This window comes from Rousettus aegyptiacus, unplaced genomic scaffold (assembly GCF_014176215.1).
Source record: "Rousettus aegyptiacus isolate mRouAeg1 unplaced genomic scaffold, mRouAeg1.p scaffold_m13_p_9, whole genome shotgun sequence".
Classification (NCBI taxonomy): Eukaryota; Metazoa; Chordata; class Mammalia; order Chiroptera; family Pteropodidae; genus Rousettus; species Rousettus aegyptiacus.
Genome location: NW_023416312.1, coordinates 11,214,463 through 11,237,414, shown reverse-complemented (window position 1 = coordinate 11,237,414; position 22,952 = coordinate 11,214,463). Strand labels below are relative to the sequence as shown.

General features: G+C 38.5%; 1 protein-coding gene and 2 pseudogenes across 3 annotated transcripts in view; 2 read left to right on the top strand and 1 right to left on the bottom strand.

Moving 5' to 3' along the window:
- POLA1 (DNA polymerase alpha 1, catalytic subunit) overlaps positions 1-22,952 on the bottom strand; it is a 275,388-nt gene that overhangs the window by 240,692 nt on the left and 11,744 nt on the right. For 2 of the 3 annotated variants that reach the window (XM_016121342.2, XM_036227192.1), the window contains exons 5-15: positions 17,728-17,843; positions 17,166-17,228; positions 16,219-16,308; positions 15,699-15,786; positions 15,209-15,407; positions 14,942-15,120; positions 9,552-9,664; positions 8,689-8,805; positions 7,405-7,479; positions 6,373-6,511; positions 5,483-5,637 (exon numbers count right to left, since the gene is read on the bottom strand). In XM_016121342.2, coding sequence (XP_015976828.1) covers positions 5,483-5,637; positions 6,373-6,511; positions 7,405-7,479; positions 8,689-8,805; positions 9,552-9,664; positions 14,942-15,120; positions 15,209-15,407; positions 15,699-15,786; positions 16,219-16,308; positions 17,166-17,228; positions 17,728-17,843 — 1,334 coding nt within the window. The remainder of the gene's footprint in view (positions 1-5,482; positions 5,638-6,372; positions 6,512-7,404; positions 7,480-8,688; positions 8,806-9,551; positions 9,665-14,941; positions 15,121-15,208; positions 15,408-15,698; positions 15,787-16,218; positions 16,309-17,165; positions 17,229-17,727; positions 17,844-22,952) is intronic. The other variant, XM_036227193.1, reaches the window with a different exon arrangement.
- Positions 18,263-19,616, top strand: LOC118607852 (annotated as a pseudogene).
- Positions 21,584-21,702, top strand: LOC118608363 (annotated as a pseudogene).

The window sequence follows — 22,952 nt, the reverse complement described above, 5'->3', positions numbered from 1 at the left end:
TCAACTCACCTGTAGCCCTATTCACTTCCTGACTCCCCCTATATTATTGTGAAGGCAAGCCCACACCTATCATTTTATCTAGGAATACTTCAGCATACTTCTCTAAAACAGTTTCTCAAACTCGACACCATGGGCATCTTATGCTGAATCAATCTTTGTTTTAGGGCTGTCTTGTGCACTGTGGGACATTAAAGCAGCACCCGTGGCTGATAATAACGCTGCCCCCCACCTCCCATGCCTGAGTGGTGACAACGAAAAATGTCTCTAGACATGGCCGAATGTCCCCTTAAGGGCGAAATCTCACCCATTGAGAATCGGTTTAAATAATAATAAATTTTTTAAATGTAATGCAATCATCTTGGCTCATACAGTTAACAGTAATTCCTTAAAATCAAATATCCAAGTAGGATTCAAATTTGCATGTCTTCCCAACTATCTCAATTCTACTTACCAAATAAGGCCCATACTTTGCAAGTCCTTGATATATAAAACTATAGGTACAACCCTTCTCCACCTATTATTTCCCTGTAATTTATTTGTTGAAGAAACTGGGTCATTTGTCCTGTAGAGTGTCCCACAGTAAGAATTCTGCTGCTTGAACATGTTAAATGACGTAGATGATAGAGGCTCTGTTCATCCCTCTTGCGACCGCATCAAAGTTGTAACAGACACAAAGCAAACAGCAAGCAGAGTCACCTGGGGTCTAGAGGAACAGAAACACTACAACTAGGGAGAAAAATAAGAAATCACCGTGCAACAGTAGAAGGTAGAAGGGGCCGAGAATGTGAGGCAGCCAGGTCCCCAGCAGCTGAGTGGGACAGAGGCTGTGGCAGCTGCAGACACCTCTTAAAGGGGTCATGTCTGCAAGACTTTCGTGGTGACAGACCTGCTAGCTCTGAGCACCAGCGCCAGGTCGGCTGCAGAGGGGGCACCAGTGACTTACAGGGGACACTGAGTTGTCAGAGTGCGGGCTGGAGGTGAGGCTCTCTCCCAGACAGAAGTGCTAGTGGTATCCATTGCTCCTCTGTTGAGCCCTCCCTCCTCCCAGTGCACAGACTCAGCGCAACCATAACTGAGACAACATTGAACTGGATAGCAGAGGTCGCTCCGTCTCAAGGATTCCCTGAAACTCCACCTCCCCCAATTCATGGCCCCACCCAAGCCACATCCAGTTGTGTCCTCAGCAAGTCCAGTGCTTCTTGCTAAGCAGTGCCAAGACCCACACTGGTGGCCTCGTTTCTGGTGTGGCCTTTTGAGGCAACTATAAGCACAGCACCTGTGGACTGCTTGCAGAATCTGTGCCAGAGGGGCTGAACTTGGCCTGCAGCTGAACTCCTCTCAGGACTGTGCCACTAGACACCTACTACACAAAGCCACGCTAATAAGACCAGGAGACTTAGGAGCTTTGCTTAATACATAGAAACAGACATGGAAAGGCAGCCAAAATGGGAAGATAAAGAAGCAGAAACCATATGAAAGAACAGAACAGAGATCCAGATATAATGAAGTAATTTAACAGATGCAGAGTTCAAAACACTGGTTATAAAGATGCTTGATGAAATTAGAGAAAGTATAGATGAACTCAGTGAGAACTTTAACAAGAGATAAAAAACATAAAAATGGAAATGGAGATTATAAAAGGGAACCATTCAGAAATAAATACATTATCTGAGATGAAGAGTAGTAGAGGGAATCAACAGAGTGGATAGAGAAGAGGATCAAACCACTGATATAAAGGATGGGGAAGCCAACCACACTCAATCAGAATGGCAAGAAAAGAGAAGCCAAGATTATTATATAATTTAAGGAGCCTATGGGACACAATTAAATGTAAAAATATCCGTGTCACAGAAATACCTGAAGAAAAACAAGACGTTGAAGAGCTATTTGAAGAAATAATAATGGAAAACTTCCCTAACCTGTGAAGGAAATACACATAAACCCCAGGAAGCTCCGAGAATCCAAAAAAAAGAGGAACCCAAAGAGTCAAACCCCAAGACACATCATAATAAAAATGCCAAAGGTTAAAGACAAAGAGAGCATCTTAAAAGCAGTCAGAGAAAAGCAATTACCTATAAGGGAACACCCATAAGACTGGCAGCTGCTTTCTCAAAAGAAACTACACAGGACAGAAGGGCTTGGCACAAAATAGTCAACGTGATAAAAACCCAAGATCTACAACCAAGAATACTTTATCCAGCAAAGCTATCGTTTAGAGTCAAAGGACAGATAAAGAGCTTCCCAGACAAAAATAAACCAAAGGAATTCATCAACACCAAGGAAATGCTGGAAGGACTTCTTTAAGAAGAAAAAACAGGAATCAAAAAACAGGAATAAAGAATGGTAATAACTACATTCCTATCAACAAGTACCTCAAATAAAAGAGAATTAAGTGCTCTAACCAAAAGATAGCATGGTTGAATGGATAAGAAAACAAGACCCCTACATATGCTGCCTACCAGAGACTAACCTCAGATTAAAAGACACACACAGACTAAAAGGGGATGGAAAAAGATATTGCCTTGATGAACCTAGAGGGTATTGCACCATTTAGTCAGATAGGGAAAGAAAAATATCGCCTGATTTCATATATATATGGAATCTAAAGAATAAAATTTTTTTAAAAAAGAAAACAAACTCATAGATATAGAGAATATTTTGAGGGCTACTAGATGGAAGGGAGGTTGGGGATGGCGAAAAGGGGCAACGGATTAAGAAGTACAAATGGATAGTTATAAAATAGACACGGAGTTATCAAGTGTAGCCTAAGGACAATAGTTAACAGTGTTGTAATAAATATGTAAAGGGGAAGAAGGGTAGTAGATTTAGTGGGGTGATCACTTTGTGAGTTATATAGATCTCTAATCACTATGCTATACAATTGAAACCACTGTATTATTGTATGTCGATTATAATCGAAAAAACTCATTGAATTGTACAATATAAATACAAGCAACTACTTTTCTATTGTATTCGATAAAGCTGGAAAAAAAACATCTTCCTGTTTCTGTACTGTCTGTAAATTCACCTTTAATTCTAAAGGTTTGATCAAAATTAGGCTCAATTTTTTGGCAAGAATACTTCTGAGGCACTACTGAATACTTCTACCTGAAGGCACAGGCACATCATGTATGGTTCTATTTTAGTGATCACTGCCTAGATGCATTATTTCATTAGGGATTTATTAGCTGGAAACCTATGAAGAGAAACTTCTCCTCCTCCATTATTTGGTTAGCTAAGGTACAGTATGTGTTTAAAAAAAGGCGAAATGAATGCTTGATTTAATCCTTTTATTTACCAGTTTTCACAATAATGAATTGGTTCCCTAGCTTCCTTCACAGGTGTTCGTGTTTACAGTATCATTGCGAACTCATGTGTTGCAATTGTTGCAGTTATTCTATATCAATGCACAAACTGTCCCATCTTGGGCCAATAGGAAACTCCTCAAGTTGACTCCTGAGTCCTTCTCACATATCTTAAGTAGATTTTAATATCGCCCTTGCTTTTTGGTATAACAAGATAGTCCAGAATTATTTTGGACATTTCCTGCCCGAAATCGGCCATTTCTCCACAGAACCCAATTTCCTATACTGGGAAATGGTACTGAGACCTCACTCTGGGTGCTAGGGGATGAATACTTTTTAAATTTTTGGCTAATTAAATCTTTCCAAAACACTTAAATATTAACTATGGACATCTGTTGTATTAAATATTATTAAATGATCAAATCACACACTAAAAAAAGGAGTAAAAACAAAACCTACTCAGAAAATAGGCAATTAAAGAAAAAGAAGTAAATATAAACATAGAACACAATATACATATGATGTATTATTGAACTTGAAACCTATAATTTTATTAACCAATGTCACTCCAATAAATTTAATTTAAAAAAAAGAGAGAAAGAAGTACGTATTTATCTTATCTTTCTTGTACAAACTATTACAGCATAACCAAATAGTGGTAGTCAGTGAGGAAAATTTTATTAAAAATTTTACTAATAAACATTCTAATATTTTACATGTCTAGCTAATAAACATGGAAAGGATGACAGAACCAGAAAACCATCATTTTACAACTCCTAAGGAAATAGTTAATGAAGGTAAAAGTCACTAACAAATGAAGCTATTAGATCAGTAGTTCTCAACTGAGAATAATTCGGCCCCCTCCCAGGGTGGGGGGGGGGAACATCTGGAGATGTCTGGAGGCATTTTTTGTTGTCACAATAAAAGGGGAGGGGTACTAACTAGCACACAGCAGGTTAAGGCCAGGGACACTGCTAAACATCCCACAGTGCAGAAGATGGCCCCCACAACAGAGAATTACAGAGTCCAAAATAGCAGTTGTAACCAAAACTGAAAAACCCTACATAAGAAGAAAACCTTGAACCGACTAATCAACATTGGTTTAACCAGACATATGTCTGCTGATATAATACAATATGAAGTACGCTGCATCACCTATAAAGCATTTTGGCCAAGAGTCAAACTGGAATTTAATCAATCCTTTATTGATAACCAACAGGGGCCACATGATTTTTCTATAAAGGGCCAGAGAGCAAATATTTTAGGCCTTGTAGGCCACATGGTCTCTGTCATGGCTACTAATTGCCTCTGTAGTGCAAAAGCAGCTGTGAATTATACGGAAAGGGACAGAAATGCTGTGTTCCATGAAACTTTATTTACAAAAACAAGTGGTAGGCTGGATTTGGTCCGCAGGCCTTAGATTGTCCACCCCTGGTATAAAGGAAAAAGTCCGATGACATCACAATACAAACAAATACAGAAAATGAGGCATTCTTTAAGAGAACCAACAGTTATTCTTCAATACGTCAGTCACTGAAAAAACTGTAGGAGGTGGGAGGGAGCTGCTCCCATTTAACATAAGATTCAAGAGACATAAAAATTAAACACCATCTGTGAATCTTGTATGAATCCTGATTCAAATAAACCGACTATAAGACATTTTTGAAAAACAGTCACGTGAATATGGACTGGATATTTTAGATAATATCCAAGAAGTCACTGTTAATATTATTAAACAAGATAATGATCTTACAAAAAAAAGTGCAGGTTTTGAGAGACTCATACCAAAGTATGCAATGACACGAATGTCTCAGATTAGCCTTAAAACACTTCAGAAGGAAAGGGGGGGCCATACATAAGTATGACAAAATCTTGCTGATTGCTGAATATGACTGACTGGTATATGGGAGTCCATTAAATTATTCTATGACCACTTAATGTTCTCCAAAAAAAAAATTTTTAACCAAAAAATAAATAAGTCCAGCAATTTAAGTCTTAAGAAAAAAATCAAAACTCCAGCACCAGACAAATGGAATTCGTTCTCCAAAATAAAATTTAGTAGTGAATTAGTATTTTCCCCTTCAAAAAGAACAACTTTCTCTTATAGAAATGCTATGCAAGTTCAGGCAAGTATTTGCATCTAAGGCACAGGTATAAAATCTGTCCTGTTTCTTTACCTCATTTTGATGTGTCTTTGCATTCTGCACTGTCTTCATGCTGAAAGACATCACCACGAGTGGAGGAGGACTGACATCCATCATTACATTCACCAGGTCTGGTTTCAAAGCCATTGCCTCAACTTTACACCAACTGACTGGCTGGTTCGAGAGCTCTAAAACAGAGAGGATATAATAGATCAATGGCCACTCACTGAAAAAGAAAACTACTATAATTAAGACATCTGTGATTAACTGAGGTCTTCAATCCCACCTTCTATTAAGAATGTCTTATTATAACATCTAACTAAAAAAAAAAGCCACATTATTGGATTGTATGCAAATCCTTGTATATGTATACACATATGCTCATTTTCCTGGGAAAAAAAACTTCTATCTGATTTTCTGAAAAATCCAGGACCCAAAATAAGCTTTAAAAAGACAAAACACTGCTTTGGGGGAATCACAAAACATTTTTAAGAGAATCATGAAGACAAAACAGAGTGTCACAGATGCAAAATACCAAAAAACATCCTGCAAGAGACCAAACAAGCACTATCTACATCGGACAGTAATGCTCCCCTCCTTCCGAGGCCAGCAGTTAACTATGTAGAACATCTAGGCCATATAGTCAGGTCAGAAATCCATACCTATAGCAGCACAATGAGGGATGTGAGCAAATGCCATCTGGGCTAACTAAGACCTCCCCCTCCAACTACACTGCCAGGCATTACAGCAATAAAGTGATTCCAAACATATTCCCTACAATCATTCAAGGAAAACCTTAAGGAAAAAACATTAGAAAAGGAAATAGACACATGAAATAAATAGACCAATTCCCTAACTTCTCTTTTAACTGCTGTATCTATTAGCAATTAACTTAGCGTTCTGAAAGTAAGTATTTTCCTTACGTGGATTTTTTACTTCGAGCCAACAAGGTCCTTTGATCTTTCTGTTCATCAAGAACAGTTCCAAGCTAGATGTGTTGGTCCCAAATACATGAGAAAAAGTTTCTCCTTTCAAATCCTGAGGAAGCTGTGGCATTTCAGCCTGAACAAAGACAAGAAAGAAAAAAAATCTTTTTTGTTTAAAACTATTACTTCACATTTTCCAAAGTCTACATTTGAAATAAACAAAAGCCTCTCTATGAAACACCAGAAAATACTCCTTATATATATATATGAAATGTAATTTGCCACAAATGAAATCCAAAACAATTCACAGTAGGAAACAAAAACAATTCACAATGACAAAATAATGCATCTTGATGACACCCATTAGAAGAAAAATAGGCCAAGAAGTACCCCCAAAAGAGTGTTTGTGTCCAGAGCTGTACATGCCTTACTGATACAGAATAGCCAAATAAGTAGCACTTCGTTAGAAGAATGAAAGGAAGAGAGTGGGCCTCACTCAAAACGCTTCCATGGTACATTTCATCACCACTGTCAGAAACTTTTCTTAAAAGTTTCCCTTTTCCAACACTGTGGGATCAACACACTAGAACAGAGGTTTAAAAAAGGAAGGTTATAGTCCACTTAATTAACATCCCACAGTAATGATCTTGTCTGTCACGGGAGCAAGAGCAGCACTATAGTGACACTACTGACACTCTCCTCTCTCACCTCTCCACTGATCGGAAGGGACACCTCAACAGACTAATGATGGTCAACGCCATCATGTAGCATTCATTCCACTCGATAAATTGTTGTGTAGTTACAACTTATTCAAAGATGCATACTTGAAAGCAGAGAAAAGCAGGATGACCCACAGTCTATGTATTTAAATTTTTATCCATTTTAATTATTCATTACTGTAAGTCCACCTCAATGAACTGGGGGCTTGAGGAGCTCTGCCAAAACTAATTGAAAGCCAATTGCAATTTCAAAAATAGAAAAACGTCAACGTCATTCTTAACCAAAACCCAGTAATTTTGTTTGACTTACCGAGTACCTAACTTCCAAGTATTCAGATTTTTCTGGAATATCGGGTATCTCAAAAGCATAATTCTTTTCCACTATCTGGGTAAGCAGATATTTTGAAAACATTAAGACAAAAGCTTTTCACAAAATAAATTAACAACCATTACATACACAATGCACGTCCCTGTATTTAATCATTAGGAATCTAGCATCCTTATGAAACACAAAGGTAAATAAAGCCAAAAAGACGCCCTTTTCCCTTTTCAAATGGGGCTAAACCACCCAGTGACAAAATGTTAAAAGGACTTCTCCTAAAGATCTTAGAAATATTTGCATTCGAGAGGGGCAATAAAAGATTAAAAATTTTTATGTTAATGCATTAAATCATTTCCTACTCTTTGATATTAAGCAACTCCACCTTGCTTGAAAAATAATTAGCATAATTTTTAGCTCATATTTACTGAGTGCTTGCTAATAACAATATGAATTTACTGACTTAACCCTTTCCAGCAATTCTTGAAATAGGGCCCCACTTCTCAGGTAAAGAAACAGGCCGAAAGCAGCCACTCTACTTGCCCAAGGTCACGTACTTAGGAAGCAGTAGGGCTAGGACTTAAAGCACAAGCTGTCTGGCCCCAGCACCTATGCTCTTGACCATTACACCACACTGCTTCTAGAATTTTAGAGACTTGATCCATCAGCCATAATTCAGAGATCAAATAGTTTAGATGTTTGGCCTTATCTTCAGCAACTCAACCCTCCCTTTATTGCAATCACTGTTAACAGCCAGTATGTTGAGTGAGTTACGGTCCCCACAATGATGGCCAAAGGAGTCAATATCTCACAAAATCAATATCACACAAGTGATCAATATGTACCATAGGAACAGAAGATTTTTATTCTATCAGAATAGCATCATAGTCCCTGATTTTTAAAAATAAAACCTTACTTAACCTTCTGACTAAGACTACTTGGCAATAACTAATATAAACAAGATCAGAACAGCTTCTTCTCCACTTGGAAATAAAAGTACAAAATATGCTGCAAATATTGGCAGCAATTACTTTGCTATGAGCAATCTTTCTATTCAACTTAATGAACGTTATTTTATAAGCACCTTAAAGAGAAAGAAAAATTATATTTACAAATCAAACATATTGATTTGGTATCTATGAAATTTCCAGTCGATGAATTATAGCCACAAAGGGCATTTTGCACAAAGAAGATACGCAATAACTGTTTGCTAAATTAGAAAATGAACAATCAACTAATAATTAGAGCTGGAAAAAATTATTACCAAATACACACCTTGGACTTGAACTTCATAATTTTGTATTTTACTGCTATTTTCTCATCAAATTCATCATAAACATCCTTCATTGTAACTGGAGTTCCTGTTTCTTTCCCTGTGTTTAAATCAATTTTCTGCTCTCCCACAGAGAGAAGAGAGGAGGGGGGAAAAAAAGAGTATCTGTTCATAAATCTTTTCAACCACCAGAAACCCAAGTCTAAATCAATCTTTGTCTTCACTCATTTAAACATTTAATAGAACGGTCTTACAGATGAGCTCAGAGATACAAACAAGACCCAAAAATGTAGTAAACCCAACACCCAATTCCTTTCAATAGCAGCATAAAAGCAAACCAGAGATAAAGATGATTGATCCTACAAAATGGGAGAAGAGTATTGTAAATCCTGACTAAGAATCTTCACAATTCAACTCAGATTGGAAGAGGCTGGGCTCAGGAGGGGAGTGTGGATGTGAAGTCTCAATAAAAAAGGAGGAACAAATGGAACTGCCCGTTAAATGGCTGTGGAGGAAATGGCATGGCTTCCTAGACAGCAAAAACATGAAAACTGGGCCAAATGCCATGTCACATTTAGAGCCAAACAGGACCAACCCGATTACTAGGGAAATGAGGGGTGGAGGGAAAAACGGCATCATATACTTGTATATTCTTTCACACTCTTTCTAATAAGTTGAAAAACAGAGTTTTACTCCATTTCTCTACTTTTCCCAACCTCTAAATGGAGCTTCCGACAACCAGTGGTCACTAGTCAGAAAGCAAGAAAAAAAGCACCAAGGTTATAGATAATTCATAGCCCTGTTGAAGAATTGGGCTGGTGACACACAGAATGCACTTGGAATTAGAAGCTAATCAGTTACATACTGTTTCACGAGGAAGGAAGTAAAGCGTTCGCTCAATGTTTTTCACCATCACACAACAGCTCACATGAGTTTTGGCAGATTCGATCCAAACTTTGCCAAACAGAAATACCACACCTAAAAGAATAAGATAAAACCAAGAGAAACACTTCAATTACATCACATTAAAGGGGCACTATAAAGGCTCAATGAATTTACGCCTTCGTAAGAAGTCATTTTTTACAGCAAATTTATATCTGATGTCCATTCTCCAAGATCAGTTTCTTTACTTAGGCCATATGACAATACCACCCTCGTAAAACATGTGACCACTAGGAAGACAGGGGACAGAATAACTTTTGGTGTAAACATTTACCCTAGAATTAAGGAGACATCCCCAAGTCAAAGGAAATAAACTTTGGTTATTAGGGACATACCCCCTGTGACACCCCAGGTCAATGCAGACACACCTCGAAAATTAGGGAGACATCCAAGATCAGTCAGTGTAGGCAAAAAATAAAAAAATAAAAAATAAACACATTTTCCCTTGAACCAGGATTACCCAGATTAAGAGAAACAAACAAACAAACAAAAAAGGTGAACTATTCTCCAACAAATCTCATATTTAAACCTCTTGGGAGAACTGTGAGAATCATTACAAAATTCCTTTTTAGCACTTGTACTTACCGATAAAAATTAATATTCATGTGTAAGCATAACTATGTGTGATACATCAGTATTTTTCTATATATAAAATTGTTTGGGAAAAGCAATTCATCTATTTTATTCCATATAATAATAAATATCTCATATTAGGGCTCAACTATTTTCTCTTATCTCACCTTTTCTACCTCACAGGCTACTTAAGACACCGGGCTAGGTAGTGTTCTTTTCTCTTCTATTTTGGTTTAACAAATGGTGTAATAACCAAATCAGCAAAAAAAAAACTCCTTTCGAGACTCCTCTATAATATATACTACAAAGTAAAAACAAGTCTTTCTAAACGTCAAGTCATTGTTCATGGAAACTGGCCATCAAAATAGGACCCCAGAGGTTTGACAGTCAAACTAAGAGATGGTCACTGTGCAAAATTCTGGGCTTCGTGAATAATTAGACAGCAGTAATCAACACAGCCACTCAACACGGCCACTTGTCTGCGACACTAAGAAAATCCTGGCACATGCAAAGGCTACTGTTCACAAGGCCAATTACTCCAGTTTCACAAGATAGCTCATCAGTGCTTCCTTTTGTCACTCACTCTAGTAGAAATAAGACCATCTAAGAATTTTCATTTCTGCAGATGATTAAAATTCTTACAAGAGTTGTGTGATTTTCAGCTGGGGGGAAAGAGGCAGGTGGGGGGGAGATAGGAGAGAGGGAAGGGAGTGTGGGGATAATTAAAAAAGAAAAAAAATCACAGTAGCACAGAAAATTAAAAGTCATCCTCAAGACAGTTAGAGATGAAAAAACAAAATTCCATGCAAAGAAAAATAAAGACCCTAATATTGGATTCAAAGATTCAAATAGCTCATTTTACAGTCAAACTAATATCATACTTCATGCAACACATTTGACACTGTTTATGCCTCATTTGCCACAAAAAGATCATGGTAAACAAAGATTACATTCCCCCCAAAGTTACTAGCTGAAACCAGGTGCAGTCAGGATTATTCAACCTTGAAAAAGTCATAATGAAGACAGGATATCTCCCCATATGCAAAGAGTAAGATTCTTTTCATAATTATGGAGCATTCAGCAACAACTGACTGACTTAGAATCTGTAAGAAAGCGAGAGACAATAACAGGGTCTTTGGGAGTACTTCGTTTTTATTAGCTGCATTGATTTCACCAAAGCTCACTGATCATAACCTGCTATCACTATGAAACTGTTCAACCCTTTGAAATTAAAGGACTTTTTTTAAGCTATCTTTTTTAACCCCTTGGCATCAATCACAAGATGACACAACTTGAGAAATACCACAGAACAGCAGAGTGGCCTGAGTGTGACAAGCCCAGCAGTCTGCCACTGAAGAGCTAACCACTTTATTTTCAGAGTCTCAGCATGCTCCTTACGTAAGTGACCAAATACACAAGATGATCTCTGAGGCCTTCTCCAGCACTAGAAATTTCCTTGTACCTTAGCATTTGAACACAGAACAATAACAGATAGGTACCTCTTAGAATTGCAAAATATTTCCCAATAGTAGTTGAAAAGTCCTATCCAAGACTATGATTAGCACTAAGAATTGAACAATACGTATAAATTGGCGGCTCTGCAAATATGGCTGTGCTTCAATGTCTCAATTTTAACCTCCATTACCAATTACCATACAAAGCATCAGTCACTAGCCGATAGAAATTTCTATGACGATGGAATTGTTCTTTCTGTATCTGTGGATCCGTGGATATGGTAGCTACTAGCTACATGCAGCTACTGAGCACTTAAATTGTGGCTAGTAGCTGAGAAAATTCATTTTCATGACTTTAAATTTAAAGAACTACATGTTGCCAGCAGCTACCACAGTGGATAGTGCAGCTCTAGACCTTACCCTGGAAAACGATGCTGTTTTTTAATAAGAGTATCACCCAGTAAACAAAAGATGAAAACAATAAACTCATTTTCACACAGGAAAGAAAGAGGGTTGTTGTTCTTTAAAGTTGTAATCCCTAGAAATCGACACTGGCAAACGGATGCTTTATGCGGGGTACCATCCACCTCTGTTACCCATTCTTACCCAACACTGCTCCAAGGCTTCAAGAGGCAAATTTAGTATAGCAGCAAATGCAACTCTGGTTCTCTGAAACCTTTCATGTACATCTATAGGCCTGTCAGTCACTGTGTAGTTTATGTCAATGAACGTTTGTTAAATACCCACTATATGCCTGGCATCATGCTGAAAGCTGGAAATAAAAGGTCCCAGCTCTCCAGGAGTTCGAAGGCTTTGGGGGGAAGAAAAACACAGAATCAGATCTTTTCAAAGTAATATGACAAATGCTACGATGGGAAAGGGTATGATGGTGTCACAAAGAAAGGGCTCTTAGGTCGGTCTGGAGGATTGGGAAACTTCCAGATGACACCTGGGCTGAGCCAGATGAGGGCATTCCAATCACACAAACACAATGAACAGAGAGACATGGTACAAAGAGCAGCAGGTACAGACAGGGAGCTATTTCTAGGGCACAGAAGTCATGCATGGCAGGCATCAGAAGCCTTGCTAAGGAACTTGGACTTTATGTTGTAGGCAGCAGCCACTGAGGATTTTTTTTAATGAGGAAATCGCATGGTCAGAATTACCCTTCTGAGCAGTCACTATGGCCACAATGTGGGGGATGTCAGCTGAGGGATCAATCAGGAAGCTGCTGTGATGGTGTGATTTCCATAAGCAAGAAGGGATCAGAATTGGAAGCTGTGAGGAGAAAGAGACGACAGCCTGTCTACTTTAGGAGGAGAAAACTAATAAGACTTGGTGAGGGAAGGGAAGAAAAGGAGGCTTGGCTTATCAAGGCTGGCTCCTAGGTTTCTGGTTTTGATGGGACCCTCAACCAAGACAGAAAAGCAAATCCACCATCAAGCAGACACAGCAAAGCACAGGCAGTAGCATTGGGAAGGGCAGGCCCACCATGTCACACAACTTCGGCGAGCACCAGAGGCCCCATGCTCCAGAGGCCCCATGAGGTGCATGTGAAAATGGTGTCCCCTGCAGCTGTACAATGGGGCAGCCTGTGTTTCAGCAATGGATGGGAAATATTTACTCAGCCTCATGTTATCACACCTGCCACTCTGCCTTCCACTGGCAAGTAACAAAAAGGTAGTCAAAGAGGTGAGAGGGTCTAACCAAACTGTCTTACCTTAGCTAATGTAGTTAAGATACCATTTCTAAGATTGCTTATGTCTTTACCTAATGAGTTAATACATGGCAGTTTGCCACTCAAGGGCTCTGCATGGGTTTCTACATATTTGATAAGCTGAAGCATATTACTGTTTCTGTCTCCCCTCTGAGAGACCAGTAGCATCTTTCCAGTTAAAGTCAATGTCTGGTTATCTTTAAGGTAAATTTAGCCTCAAAATCTGATGGTTAATACTTACTCTTCTTACTCATTTGCTTCCTTTACTCACATCTAGACACACCCTCTATTTTCACCAGATGCAGTCTCTAGGAAACTACCTTGAAAAATATAGCTGGCATCTACCCTCAGATCCAGAAATGGATATGAATAAAGGTAACTCTTAAGAAGAGTAAGTATTTTATATTAATCTGACAGACCTCATCATGCCTGGTCCCACAGTGAGGAAAGGCTCAAAGGAGCACAAAAGGAACCTGGAGAGTGTCCTGGCTTTTGTGAGTCAGAATTCACAGTATCAGCTCATTCAGAGGAAGACCTGGGAATCACCCTTGATTCCTTTCTGTCAACCCTCACAACAATCCATCAACAAGTTAATGTCACAATACATGTTAAAAGCATTCACTTTTCTCTTCACAGCTACCACTAGGTCCAAATAACTAGTATGCCTGCCATGGACTGACTGATATCCAGGGCTTCCCCCACTTACCCACTCCAGCGCCAAAACACACACACACACAGGCTATTCTCCACACAAACTAGAGTTCCTATTAAAATGTACATCCAACCATGTGACCACCACTCCTCCCATCCTGCCAGTATTTAAAATCTTCCACTGCCTCCCCACCACTTTTAAAATGAGATCTAAACTTAATATGGCGTTTGAGGGCCTTCATTAACTGATCTGGGCCTTTATCTCCAGTTTCATTTTCTACCAATACTGTCACTTGATTATTGTGCTACAACCACTCAGGCCATTCTCTCTCTAGGCCTCTGTGCTTACCGGTTCCTCAGGCTGAAAGGCTCTTTGGTCAATCTGCATGTGCCCCATATCTCAGCACAATGGCAGTCTCCTCAGACAGGCCTGCCCAGGCCACCCCTCGACTAAGTGCCTTTACACCATTTAGCAACTTTCCTTACATACCGCCTATTTCCCCCTACACGCTCCCACCCCACTCGAATGTAAGTTCCATTAGGATAGAGAATTGGTCCAGCTTGTTCACCCCATCTCAGTGCCTGGCATACAGTAGGGTGTTCGATTTCCTGAATAAAGGAACAAATTAATGACTAATTCCATTTAAAGTACATAACTGTAACTTCGGATACACTGAAGGTAAACTACAAGCACACATAATTGGACAAAATCACATAACTGGTTTTCAAAAAAACTGTCTGTAAGGATTATTCACACCACATAGCCCCTCTCCATCTAGGTGGTTCGCGCACTTTACAGTGACTGAGTGTTGGTCTCTTAGCATCCTACACATCAGCACAGAGCCTATACCAATTACAATCACTAAAGTATTTAAGGGGAAGGCGCTATTCCATATTAAAAACATACAGTACAATTACCTGGTTGGTTGTACTGATCCTCATAAGCATCCAGCCAATAAAACTGAAACACTTGTTCCTCATCTGCCCCTTTTACCAGTGGGAGGTGATCGGAATCCACTTTAACTTCCCAGGCTGAGAAGCTGCTGTCATCTTCCTGACCAATGTCCCAACAGGAGATATCTGGGAGAAAACTTCCTCTGGAAAAATCACATTTTCAAAAAGCTTTCAAAATCCAACAGAATAATTATAGCGCTACTTGCCAGAAAAGTCATAAAATGTTCTTACAAGCAGGACGTGGTCGCTTTCTGAGGACCTGCCTCGTGATTCGCCCCCTCTGCTGGTTCATTCTCTCGGTCCCAAGTCTTGGCAGCCACAGGCTCCACATCCGCCTCCTCGGCTTCCATGGGCTCATCGAAGTCGCCATCTTCAAAATCCACTGCCCCTGACTCCTCCTTGTCTCGTGTACACGCCGGCACTGCCTCTCCTGCGGGCATCACCACACATCCCCATCACGGGCTGCCGCCCCGGAGCACAAAGGCTTCCCCGGCACAGCAGTAGCAGTCCGCCCTTTCCCCACACTGTATTTGCATTCCCCTTCGGTCTACAAATTGGATGTTTTCAACTTTCACTGCTGTGAATTCAAACTTTCACACTTAAACTTGCTATCACGATACCTTCAAAATCTCCTCCACTTCCTCCTTCATGGGGCCTCCGTTTCTGACAGCACTTTGCCACTGTTCCACAGCCCTGTACTTCTGCCCGACGTCAGACTTACCAGCAAATTCAGCACGTTTAAGAGGAACGGGAGTTAATGGAGGCTCCTTCCACGAGACAGGGGAATCGGTTTTTCCCGAGGGAACTGCCTGTAAATGTTTTTAAATGTTTTGTCAGTTAGACCTGCATACTAAAAATATGCCAACTGTCCTACCCTGACCAGAGATAATGACAGTTCCCATTTGTAAAACGATTTTGTGTATTATTAATGTAATAGCTTCAATTATTTTACTGTTACCTAGGTTTACAAAAGAAATACTTGTTTCCAGGAGGAAAATTATTACATTTAGCACAGTTGCACTACTTATAATAAACACATACTAGTTACTACAAAATTTACTATGAAGAAAGCAGGCACATGCTATTTTTGAAATACATAAAACTATATAATGAAACGGGAGTCCTGATTTAAAACAAAATCAAGAATAAATTCAAAGGCATTTCCTTCATACAGAAAAGCAACAGAATAAGTTTTAAGCAATAACACAGATCAAGTCTGAAGGCAGTTAAACACACTTTACCTTGCAGGTATGCACAGAGAAAGGATTCAGTGAAGTACCAATGGATCTTTTCTTCTTCAGTATTACAGGTGGTAGGCTTATTTGAGGTGTCTAAAAGGAGGGGAAAGATAGACATTCATTGCCATGGTTTACCACAAGACAGGAAAAAGTGTATTTTTCCTCCACTGAAGCCCAATGAGCAAAGCATTTTTTTTTCCTTCCCTGCTCCCCCCACAGATCTATGTTCATGCACTGCAGTTACTATAGCAACAATACCACAGACTCACTAGAGAACCAGAATAGATACTGAATCCACCCCTCATCAATTTTTTCTTTTAAAAACTTAACATACTTTTCCCTTACCCTTCCAGAATATCACATTTAAAAACTATCAAGCTACCCCTCCATGGTATCGGTGTTAGTCATTTTAATCAAGAGTCACTTAGAAAGATGTACATCTCTAAATGAGAGTTTCGTCTTTATGTGAAATAGCCAAGTCGCAAACTCCCAGCACGGCTGAACCTGTCTGGGTTCTAACAGGAATAGCTCACTGACTCTTCCTTCGCTCCCACTCGGAATTCGAGACAAGGATCTCACGTCTGATTGTACAGACTGACAGACTTCAATCTATTTCAGGAACACACACTGCAACAACTGAGTGCATGCCGTGCGCATGCCCAGAACCGACTCATGTATTCTTACCACCTCAAACACGCCCCCACGCAGCTCATCTACAGAAGCACACAGCTTGTAACGGCTGGAAACTACTCACCTAAAATGGTGAGAAGAAACCAATTTGCAGGTTTGTTGTTTTGGGGGTTTGGGGTGTTTTTCGGTGGTGGTGGAGGTGGTACTACCATTACATTTTTTTTTAAAGAAAAATTCTGGCAATAGTCTGCTTTGTATAATTACTGAATTGTTTCTTCAGCCATATCCCCTACATATATAACTCCTTGAGATTCACTTACCTCAGTGTTCAGATCTTGTAGAATGTCACCTAGCAGACCATCCTTGGACAAGTCTACAGCTTTCTGGAAGTTATAAAGGTAAAATGAGAAAGACATACACTTTCCCTTCTCACCCAGATCACATGTTTGAGAAAGGAAGAACCTAACTAGTCAGCCCTAGCCTCTTCAGCCCTTACTCACTAGTCAGCCCTAGCCTCTTCAGCCCTTACTCTGAGTGTTCATCTACCAATCACAGAGCTTAAAAATCACCCGTGTATACACAGCTCCCAAAACTGGAGCTCCTGACCTCTATTTCCATTCTCATTCCATGATCCTCCCATTAATCGCTGAAACAAACACACTGTCAATTCAGCTTTTCAAATCAATCTTCTTTTTTATCTCTAAGTTCCAACCACTGGGATACCTAAATTCAGAAATCTACATTCAACTTAGTGACTGGAATTGGTAAAAATATTACTCAAATAGCTGCGCTCAAAGATATTGAGCACCTATTATCTGTAAAATCAAATATTAAATCTGTTTCACGAAGGAAAAGACAAAAACATAAAACCATAAAACTCACTTCTGTGGTTTTCTTCCCAGCATTAGCAATGAACATTGACTTGATATCGTTTGGTCTTGTCACTGCAGCCTTCTTTACATGCCTCTTGTCTTTGTTGTGTGCTTTAGCATCTTTTCCTGTTGGAATAGAATTTAGAAACATGCAGTGGCAAAAATCAAAATGGAAAACTAAAAGTCCAGTCATCTGCTCTCTGTATATGAGAATTTGAGAAGAAAAATGTTAAAAATTCAAAATACAAGAATACAACATTTTTGTGCAAGGTACACAGGGAAGAATCTTTAAAACGAGTTTAATTCAGGAAAACTCAAGTTGAATGTTATTTCAAAAACTGAAGAAATACCAGTAAAATATCTGGATGGGTTATTAAGTGTGACTGTTTAATTGCTATCGTTAGTGTGAATAAAACGCTTTTTAAAAGGTGGGGAAGTTCTGTTTTCCCCATACAAATAAAAAGAAATAAGTTCATCTGGAAGCAGGAGACTGATTAGCCTAGCGGCCTTCATGAGATCACCTTTTCAGTGCTACACTGACTCTAATGGGAAAACTGAACTGTGAAAAAAACAAGATTACCAGTTATGATACTGTAACAACCTAATCGCCATTTCATGAAGAATAGCACGTAGACACCCGCAACACATGTAGCAACACTAAACAACAGACATTTGCACAATAAAGAACAACTTGTGCAGTGTTTTCTCTTATGACCATGTGTATATAAATTGCCTATGAACTCTTCTAATACTGTCAATTTTACTCTCACTTTCTGATTCAATCTTATATTTGGAATCGAGATGAGACTTTTTAATAAGTAGTGCTGATCACACATTTTTAAATAAAGTAACCAGCATAAACACCAAACTGATCACAGATCAAAATTTTTAAAATGAAACTATACAAGAATTTCTCTGAGTGTTCATCTACCAATCACAGAGCTTAAAAATCACCCGTGTATACACAGCTCCCAAAACTGGAGCTCCTGACCTCTATTTCCATTCTCATTCCATGATCCTCCCATTAATCGCTGAAACAAACACACTGTCAATTCAGCTTTTCAAGTCAATCTTCTTTTTTATCTCTAAGTTCCAACCACTGGGATACCTAAATTCAGAAATCTACATTCAACTTAGTGACTGAAATTGGTAAAAATATTACTCAAATATCTGCGCTCAAAGATATTGAGCACCTATTATCTGTAAAATCAAATATTAAATCTGTTTCAAATTCCTGGAGTCGCCCAGCAGCTGTTCAGTCAGCAGTGTGAGTGGCTTGCCCCCCGCTCGTAGCCAGCACCTCCTGGCCCACCAGCTGAGCTCCCACCCATGTCCCCTGGCTGGTCCAGGGGGTCCAGGCACTGCCTCAACAGCAGCTGCTCTGGATATGCGGACCCAACTGCAGCCCAGGCCCCAAGTAGACAGTATCATGAAGGACCTGCCTTACTTCTACCACAGCCAAGTGCTGTAGGGCTCTGACAGCGGATCCAAGCAACTAAGCACCCCCACAGCTAACTTTCCTGAGCAAGTAGTAGATAACCTGCCAGCTGATGTAGCTCCTGACACTAATTATCATTGGGCCAATGCTGAAAGTGCAGATGGCCTTAGATGGTGGTGAGCATTGGATGAAACCTATACTACAAGAGTACAAAAAAGTCCATGGAAACTCATACATACTTCCTTCCCAAGAGGACGTCTATGGGAAAATCCTAAATGTGGCCATTGTTGGCTACCTCAGACCAGAGAAAAACTTTGATTCTTTCTTTAGAGTCACTTATTTCAGCAATTTAAGGTGGTACTGAGGAAGCTAAGAAACGACAAAATTTACTAGTACATTTGAAACTGAAAGAAGATAATTTCTTCCAGGTTCCTAAGAACAAAATAATGAATGGCCACTGATGAAAAATCATTTTATTTATTCATTCACTGCTTTCTAGTATTTTACTCCTCATTACTATGCAGTCTCATCTGGGTTATATTTTAAAAATTAAAATTTTCCTACAGCTGTGGATAAGTTTAAACGGTACAATGTAGTTACCATATTATGCTTCGACTGTTCAATTAAACCCATCATGCTACAGTACTAAAAATATTCATTTTAAAAAATCAAGATTCTTTATATGTAATATGTTCATTAAAATTTAGCACTAGAAAGGTCTTTAGTGTCATATAATGGAAATGGAATGTACATAGCTATGGGTAAAAAGGCAAGTCACTAATTTGAGATGAAAACTATAATTCTCATGGTGAAATACTAGCATGTATGTACTTGTATAGCATGTGCTACTAAACAGAGAAGGCTTATAAAAGTAAATGTATTAAACAGAGGTTTGATAGTTTATTATAAACCTAAGGGGAAAATTCACACTTTATACTTTTGATACTTTGTGCATTAATATATTATTACAAAAATGAAGACGTGAAATTTTAACTAGTCATTTCCTTTGAGGTCGAATCACTGTGTTGTGTTCATTTTTTGTTACAGCTGTCTCAGTTCTAATTGATCTAGACTCCTTCTGTCTATCATTTTTTAATCTTTTAAAACAGTAAAATGAGTGTTTTTCAAGAAAAAAAAAGGCAAATTCCTTTGCAACAGAGGCATGGGAAAGTCTGATTCAAAATCTATTTGCAAGAAAAAAAGATTAATAAATTCAATTACACCAAAAACAAATTTAAAGACAAAATAGGAGAAAATTTTTGCAATGTTTCACAGATAAAGGGCCAATTCCCTGATATTAAAAAAAGGCCTCAAAACCCAAAAGAAATGTGGTTAATAAACACAAACATACAGTTCACATAAAAATATAGGCATACTTCACTTTATTGTGGTTTGCTTTACTGTACTTCAAAGATGCTGCGCTTTTTACAAATTGAAGACAAGACCCTCCACCAATGAAAAGATTACAACTTGCTTTACTGTGATACTCGCTTTATTGCGGTGATCTGGAACCAAACCCGCAATATCTTTGAGGTATGCCAGTATATATAAACAGCTATTAAGTTTTATGAAAAGATGCCTAACTTGGTGTGTAAAAGAAATACAAGTGAAAACCACACTAAGATGTCTTTTCTTGTATATTAGAGTGGCAAAAATTCAAAAGCTTGACAACAGACTGTTGGCGAGGCCACAGGGTCTAAACAGACACTCATGTGTTGTTCATGGGGGTGTAAAGTGGGACAACTCCACTTGAGAAGAATTTGACAATATCTCATAAAACTTCATGCGCACTTACTTTCTGAACGAGCAATCCTACCTCCAGAAATTTTCTCTGAGGAAAACACCACTTGCACAGTTACTCAATGCAATAGTATTTGTAACAGAAAATTATCAAAAATCTAAATGTCCATTCAAGGAAACCATTTGAATACCCCATGGTACATCCAAACCATGGATTACTATGCAGCTATACAAAAACATGTAAATAAGATCTCTATATGCTGATATTGAGGGATTTTCATGATACCTTAAGTGAAAAAACACAAAGTACTAAAAAATTTATAGAAAATATATTTTGTATAAGAAAGAAAAGGAAATAAAATATATATACACACAATTCCATTCCTGGGTATATATCCAAAAGAACTGAAAACAGGAGTTCAAACAAAATCTTGTACATGAATGTTCATAGCAGCACTATTCACAATAACTGAAAGGTAGAAACAACCCAAATTCTATCAACTAATAAATGGATAAACAAAATGTGTTATTTCCATGCAATGAAATATTATCCAGCCATAATAAGGAATATACAAATACATGCTACAACATCTGAAAACATAATAAATGAAAGAAGCCGGATGACATAAATATGGTCACATGCTATACCATTTCATTTGTATGAAATATTCAAAATAGGCAAATCTAAGTCTACAGCCATGCAACCCTGAACAAGCCCAATCTCATCTGATCTAGGAAGCTAAGCAGGGTCAGGCCTGGTTAGTACCTGAATGGGAGACCACCCAGGAATACCAAGTGCTGTAGGCATTTTTAAAAAATAGGCAAATCTATAGAGATAGAAAGCAGATTACTAGTTGCCAGAGGCTGAGGGAAGGGAGACTAGGGAATGCCTGCTTAATGGTTTCCATTTGGAGCAATAAAAAATGTTCTGGAACTAGATAATGATCAGGATTGCAAACATTATTAATGTATTAAACATCACTAATGATAAAGTTTATGTTGTAAAAGGGATTTTTCATGTGCCCAAGGCTGTGAAAAGGTTTGTAGGACATTTGTGAAAAATGTAAGACGAGAGAACTAACTTTTTATTGAGATCATTTGGCAGTTTGAAGCAATATAATTAATGGTCAAAACGTTTAGTTTTTAAAATACAGGTCCTAATAGAGTATAAAGAGAGAAGGTCAATACTGGTTTGAATAGCAAGGAAAGCATCAATCTCACCACTGTAGGTTAATAAGATTTAGACAGGAGGACAGAAAGAAACAAAGAATAGCAGTCAATATTTGAAGTGGAATTCCTCCATAATTTTAGTGCTTCTGTTTTGATTTGTTTTCATTTTCCCACTAGTTTTTCTTTAATGGGACTAGTTGATATTTTTCTGTCTCTATTTGAAAACAAGCCAGGGATTGGATCAACACCATAAAGTGTTGACCTTTAACTTCTAAGCAAAACTCTACAATTTCTCCTGTGTCATTCTCTTCGCTGGTGTTTTACTGGGAAGAGATAAGATGATGATGACAGAACCAAAGAGATGGCTCATTTATTCAACAAATATTGCACACTTTCTTTGCACCCGCTACTGTGAATGGCACTGAGATGATCAGGACACAGTCCCTTCCTCAAGAACCTCCCTGTCCAGTCCAACCTCCTAACTTACAGCTGATACAAGTAACGTCCAAAGAGGTGATGGGACTCATTCAAGGAGATACAGACAATTACAACATAGCCAGAACTCTAACACAGGCTCCTTAGTTCAGGGAGACAAAAAAGCACATGGGCTTATTTCATTCTCCTCTTCTTGGAGTAACAAAAACTAGAAATACAATTAGCCACACTGCTACCAAATGGTACCAGCGTGTATAGTTCCTATGTTATGGAGGTTGGCAGAAACCAGGAAGATGGTCTACATATTCTAATTGAACTCATGAATGAATGAATATATAACATCTCATATGAGAAAAAAAAAGAAACACATCCTTATTTTCTGTAAAAGGAAACACAGGAAGGATAATCAGAAACTAATAAAAATACTTGGTTACCTGTGGAGATGGGAAGAA